Below are 7,073 nucleotides of genomic sequence, written 5' to 3'. Positions count from 1 at the left end.
ATATATATATATATATATATATATCATATATATATAATATATATATATATACATATATATATATATATATATATATATATATATATATATATATATATATATATATATATATATATATATATATGATAATAATAAAAGGAGCCCATAAAAACACCAAAATATAGATAGAGAGAAAAATACTATATTTCAGAGACTGCTGTCTCTCTCTTCAGGTAGATTCATCTACCTGAAAAGAGAGACTGCATTCTCTGAAATATAGTATTTTTCTTTCTATATTTTGGTGTTTTTATGGGCTCCTTTTATCGTCGAATTAAAACTGTTTTCGTGAAATATCTTACCTTCAAATTATATATACTACTATGTATGAACACACACACACATATGTACACGTGTTCATACATATATATAATTTGAAGGTAAGATATTTCACGAAAACAGTTTTAATTCGACGATAAAAGCGATTTCACCGGTAATTAATTCATGATCAGCATTTTACCATAACTTTCCGTGGGGGGTTACCTTCCTTCATTTGTTAACGTCAACGGGAAAATAATTGCCAGAGGGAATTCCCCCTCGTCTCCCGTAAGAATGATAGTACTACCGTCCCAACGGGACGACATAATTAATTCCGAAGGAAAACCTTTGCTCCCCGGAGGAGAAAAAAGAAACAAAAGACTGCTGCGCTATATGAGACTCAAAGCTCTGAGGGGATTTGGGAATTGGCCTATAAACTCGACGGAGATGTTAGAGTGTTGTAATAGAGCTGCTAACAATGATATTCGAAGAACGCAGATCAACATAAAGGTTCTAGAGAAGTAAAATTTCACACGGACACACACAAAGGCGTACCGGCCAGGGGGGCATGAGGGGGGGACAATTGCCCTGTCCCTGGGCCCGAGAATCAGCTAAAGTTCGGGCAAATCGTTCGAGATATTCGGGAAATAAATAAAGAACACACACACACTTATAGTTTTTTTTCTCAAGTGCAAGAAAAAGAAAGAAAGGTGATAAACAGAAAGCTAAAGTAAATTAGTACTGAAGCAATACTAAACTTTCTCTCTCTCTCTCTCTCTCTTCGTAAAATTACTGAGACACTAACCAAAGTTCCCTTAACTATATACGTATATCTCCGTATTAGTACTACAATCAAGCTAACAAAAGTTCCCTTAAATTAACCTTCGTATTAGTATTGAGACACTAACTAAAGTTCCCTTAAATTAACCTCCGTTTTAGTTTTGAGACACTAACCAAAGTTCCTTTAAATTAACCTCCGTATTAGTATTGAGACACTAACTAAAGTTCCCTTAAATTAACCTCCGTTTTAGTTTTGAGAAACTAACCAAAGTTCCTTAAATTAACCTCCGTATTAGTATTGAGACACTAACTAAAATTCCCTTAAATTAACCTCCGTATTAGTTTTGAGACACTAACCAAAGTTCCCTTAAATTAACCTCCGTATTAGTATTGAGAAACTAACTAAAGTTCCTTTAAATTAACATCCGTTTTAGTTTTGAGAAACTAACCAAAGTTCCCTTAAATTAACCTCCGTATTAATATTAGAGCACTAACCAAAGTTCCATTAACTTAATACATCTCTGTATTAGTACTATAAACCAACCAAAGTTCTCTTAAATTTACCTCTGTATTAGTAGCGAGACACGAAACAAAGTTCCCTTAAATCTACATCCATAATAGCATTGAGGCATATCCAAAGTTCCTTTAAATTAATCTCCGTATTAGTATTTTTTGGCACCGACAAAAGGTCCATTTAAACCTATCCCCATGATACTATTAACGTGGTTCGAAAGTCATGTAAAGCCGTTGGTCCCGTTGCTGAATAACCAATGGTTCCATGCAACGTAAAAACACCATACAAACATAATACTATTAAGGCACTAATCAAAGTTCCCTTAAATTTATCTCCATATCTCCATACCCTAACCAAGATCCCTTAAGTTTCTCTACATAATAATAACTAAGGCATGTACATAGTTCTATCAAATTAATCTACGTAGTATTATGGCACGAACCAAAAGCTCCATAATCATTCAAGACTCTAACAGAAGAATCCTCAACTTTATCTCCATAACTGTATGAAGACACTAACAAAAGTTTCCTTTATATAAAAAATATATATATATATATATATATATATATATATATATATATATATATGTATATATATATATATATATATATATATATATATATATATATATATATAATATAATATATAATATAATATATATATAGATATATATATATATATAATATATATATATATATATATATATATATATATAAGTAAATATTAATAAATAAGTGTCTTTCGTATAGCAACTGTATGCACACACAACACACATACACACACACACACACCACACACACACACACACACACCACACACACACACACCACACACACACACACACACCACACACACATACACACAAGACTTGTTTATTCCATTTACTGATATTTTTGGATACGAAAAATTCAAATTAAGATCCTCTGAAAAAGAGGAATTTCTCTGCCTCCTCAGCTGTATTTAAACAAAACAAAGTTCGAGATGAGAAATGGACTCGGTGCTGACATGCTACGTTGCAACAGAAAGTTATTTCTACGCGAACAGAACACACACATGCACGTACACAGAGGACGTTCGGTAAGCTTCTGTCTGAAGACCGTGATTCTCCTTCGGGAGCCAGAAGAATCTGCAATGAAATGATTCCTGGAAATCCCTGGATCCCAATTCGATTCAAGCGACCGTTTCTAAAACTAAGCGTCCCTCTCGTGGGTACTTTAGGCATTCATAATCATGAACTCATACAGCTACGATACTGTGCAATTTTTTCAAATGGCATCGAGACATTTTAATAACGACCTTGGCTACGGGTTCGGCGATGTTGCCCGTAGATGTATTCTTTATAAATTGGGTTTGTTCCTCGGAACACTGTTTACCCTTGTACATGTAGGGAAGAGGATTTGGAGATTATGGAAGGAGAGAGAGGAACACACAGTTCACCTGGAGGATGGCTCTGACAACCCTTTGGCGACTCTGAAGGAAGACGACAACAGCAAGATAAACGAAGTGGAGGAATTTAAAGACGTTTTTGATCAAATGGTCCAGAGGTACGACGAAGAAATCGACAGACTGAAAAGTGAAAACTGTCGATTTCGAACTCTGTTGAAGGAGAAGGAAGACGTCTACGACCGAATAATTGAAGATTTCGACAACGTGAGTCATCGAACTATTGCTCACTACCAGGAGCTCAGAGCAGAAAAGGACTTACAAATTCGAGATCTAACGGAGGAGCTGCAAAGGCTTCAGTGCGATATTAAAGAAAAGGATATGGTGATTGAAAGTCTTAACGTGGAAATCTCTCAACAAGAGAGAGAAAACGGATTAATAATGGACCTTAAAGGAGAAAATATGGAAATGAAGACCGAAATTGACCAGCTGAAAAAAGAAAAAGTAGAGTCTGGAAAAACAATCAATGGTTTGAACATGGAAATTCAGACTCTGCTTACGGAAAACGAAAAAATAGAAGATGAGGCAGATAACTTGAAAGAAAAACTGGCTAATTGTGAAGTTTTGAATAATGAAAAGGACTTGCTGATTGATGAACTAAGACGCGAAAAATTGGAACAAGAACATATAATTAGCAGTCTTAAGAGGCAGGTCCAGAGCTGCGAAGAAGAAAAAGAAAAGATGAAAAACGAAATGGAAGAGAACAGAGCTAATTTTGAAGCTGAAAATTATGAAAAGGACCAAATGATTAATAAGCTCAGGATAGAAAACCTGGAACAAGAAATTAAGATTGACCATTTCAACAGGACGGTCCAGAATTACGAAGAAGAAAATGAAAAACTGAAAAGGGAAATGGAAGACCTGCTGGCTAATTGTGAAGAGTCTGGAAAAACAATCAATGGTTTGAACATGGAAATTCAGACTCTGCTTACGGAAAACGAAAAAATAGAAGATAAGGCAGATAACTTGAAAGAAAAACTGGCTAATTGTGAAGTTTTGAATAATGAAAAGGACTTGCTGATTGATGAACTAAGACGCGAAAAATTGGAACAAGAACATATAATTAGCAGTCTTAAGAGGCAGGTCCAGAGCTGCGAAGAAGAAAAAGAAAAGATGAAAAACGAAATGGAAGAGAACAGAGCTAATTTTGAAGCTGAAAATTATGAAAAGGACCAGATGATTAATAAGCTCAGGATAGAAAACCTGGAACAAGAAATTAAGATTGACCATTTCAACAGGACGGTCCTGAATTACGAAGAAGAAAATGAAAAACTGAAAAGGGAAATGGAAGACCTGCTGGCTAATTGTGAAGATTTGGAACTTATGATTGATGTACTAAGAAGCGGAAAATTGGAACAAGAACATATAATTAGCAGTCTTGAGAGGCAGGTCCAGAGCTGCGAAGAAGAAAATGAAAAGATGAAAAACGAAATGGAAGAGAACAAAGCTAATTGTGAAGATGAAAATTATGAAAAGGATAGAATAATTGACCATCTCAGGATAGAATTACAAAGAGCTGAAAATGAGAAAGAGATACAAATAAGAAAAATGGCGGAAGAAATAAGTAATCTGAAAGACGTGATAAGGATAGCGAGACCAGAACAAGAATCAGAATTGGAAAGAAACGACGAGGAGGGAACGGGAACTGGAGAGAAGGACGACGCCGAAGAATCAGACGATAGCGACGAATCAAAGGACGAAAGCTCCGACGACTTAGGAGCTGATGAGAATCAGCCAGGAGAGAAGGAACGCGTAGAAGAACCAGAAGAGGAAGACACCTTCGAAAACTCTGGAGGAGAAGATGGCGATAATCAGTCTGGCGAGGAGGAAAGAGTAGAAGAATCAGGAGAAGCCAGCAGAACACAAGTAGAAGAAATAAACCTCGATGGCACAGAGGACACTGAGCTGGATAGCTTTTGTTCAGAGTCTGAACAAAAGTTGGGCTTGGGGCACAAAGCCCCTGAAGCAAAGGAAGAGGAAGATGATATGAGCCAGGAAGAGGAGGAAGCATTATTAAAGGAAATAAGAAAACTGAGAGAGGAGGAAAAACTCATGAGGGAAGAGCTATTACAGCAGAAGAAACTGGACGAGGAGATGGAGCACTTACTGCAAAGTCTAAAAGAGCGACTTCACAGAGACGAGGATAAATGTCAGGAATCGGAAGACATTTTCCTTCAGTCGATGGTTAATGGCCCTGAAACACAAGGGAAGGAGGATGAAGGCGAGCAGGGCCAGCAAGACCAAACGAGATGTCAAGATGAAGAAGACGCGACAGCATGGCATGAATTAGAGCAGGAAATAATAGGAATGAGAATGGAACAAGAACATATGGCTAAGGTGGTGTTGGAACAGAAGAAAAAGAGTGATGAGATGGAGAGCTTACTACGATTTATTGGAGGCGATAACCAAATGAAGACCAGGAATAAAAAGAAACATGGGAAAGGGAATAAAAGGAGACGATACCAATGGAAATGTTAAAGGAAATGAAACAGAGTAACGCTCACTGACAAGGGCCAACGGCTGCTCGGCGGACAGACAAACTCTCCCAGCGAGAGTCAACGGCTGGCGAGATCCCCCCATCTCGTCAGGTGGAAGAACTCTTACTGGATGGGAGTCAATGGCTGTTCGGCGGACGGACAAACTCTCCCAGCGAGAGTCAACGGCTGGCGAGATCCCCCCATCTCGTCAGGCGGAAGAACTCTTACTGGATGGGAGTCAATGGCTGTTCGTTCGGACTGGACAAACTCTCCAGCGAGAGTCAACGGCTGGCGAGATCCCCCCATCTCGTCAGGCGGAAGAACTCTTACTGGATGGGGGTCAATGGCTGTTCGGCGTACGGACAAACTCTCCCAGCGAGAGTCAACGGCTGGCGAGGTCCCCCCATCTCGTCAGGCGGAAGAACTCTTACTGGATGGGAGTCAATGGCTGTTCGGCGGACAGACAAAATCTCCCAGCGAGAGTCAACGGCTGGCGAGGTCCCCCCATCTCGTCAGGCGGAAGAACTTTCACTGAATGGGAGTCAATGGCTGTTCGGCGAGTAGGCAGATGAGCTCTCAGGGTGAGAGACAATGGATTGCCAGGTCTCTCCCTATCACTTCAGCAGGCAGACAAAGTCTCATGACCCATCTCATCCGGAGGAGGAAATCTTACTAACAACACTCAAAGGTTTCTTGGAGGCAGGAGGAGAAGCTCTCAGAGAGAGTGCCAACAGCTGTAAGGAGGCAGGAGGAGAAGCTCTCAGAGAGAGGGCCAACATGTGTTAGGAGGCAGGAGGACAAGCTCTCAGTATGAGAGCCAAAAGAGGGATTCCAGAGGGATAACAGAAGGATACCAGAAGGCTATTACAGAAGGGAGTTCTGTTGGAATAATCTAGAAGACCGGCTCTGCAGAAAGTCAAGTATGCTATGCCCCTTGATGAAGACTCTTCTTAAAGAAGATCTCTGTCAAAGCGGGCAAATAGTCGGATATCTAGATCTATTCTTACAGATGTCTTCCTTCTGGTCATTCTGTTGGAATAATCTAGAAGACCGGCTCTGCAGAAAGTCAAGTATGCTATGTCCCTTGATGAAGATCCTTCTAATAGAGATCTCTGTCATGCGGGCAAATAGTCGGATATCTAGATCTATTCTTGCAGATGTCTTCCTTGTGGTCAACCTGTTGGAATAATCTAGAAGACCGGCTCTGCAGAAAGTCAAGTATGCTATGTCCCTTGATGAAGACTCTTCTGATATAAGAGCTTTGTTATGTGGGCAAATAGTCGGTTATCTAGATCTATTCTTGCAGATGTCTTCCTTGTGGTCATTCTGTTGGAATAATCTAGAAGACGGGCTCTGCAGAAAGTCAAGTATGCTATGTCCCTTGATGAAGACTCTTCTGATAGAAGAGCTTTGTCATGTGGGCAAATAGTCGGTTATCTAGATCTATTCTTGCAGATGTCTTCCTTCTGGTCATTCTGTTGGAATAATCTAGAAGACCGGCTCTGCAGAAAGTCAAGTATGCTATGTCCCTTGATGAAGACTCTTCTGATAGAAGAGCTTTGTCA

At 39.2% G+C, this 7,073-nt stretch overlaps 1 protein-coding gene across 1 annotated transcript; it reads left to right on the top strand.

Moving 5' to 3' along the window:
• Window positions 1-2,857: 2,857 nt before the first annotated feature.
• LOC135198217 (trichohyalin-like) lies at window positions 2,858-5,509 on the top strand. The gene has a single exon (XM_064225790.1). It carries the CDS (start codon window positions 2,858-2,860, stop codon window positions 5,507-5,509), a length of 2,652 nt encoding a protein of 883 aa, XP_064081860.1.
• The last annotated feature ends 1,564 nt before the right edge of the window (window positions 5,510-7,073 follow it).

Source organism: Macrobrachium nipponense, chromosome 22 (assembly GCF_015104395.2).
Source record: "Macrobrachium nipponense isolate FS-2020 chromosome 22, ASM1510439v2, whole genome shotgun sequence".
NCBI lineage: Eukaryota > Metazoa > Arthropoda > Malacostraca > Decapoda > Palaemonidae > Macrobrachium > Macrobrachium nipponense.
The sequence above is the reverse complement of the archived record's forward strand: the minus strand, read 5'-3'. Positions and strand labels throughout refer to the sequence as shown.

What these genes read in the sequence shown, in the direction of transcription:
- LOC135198217 (XM_064225790.1), top strand. Translation starts at nt 2,858, where the DNA reads ATGGCATCGAGACATTTTAATAACGACCTTGGCTACGGGTTCGGCGAT.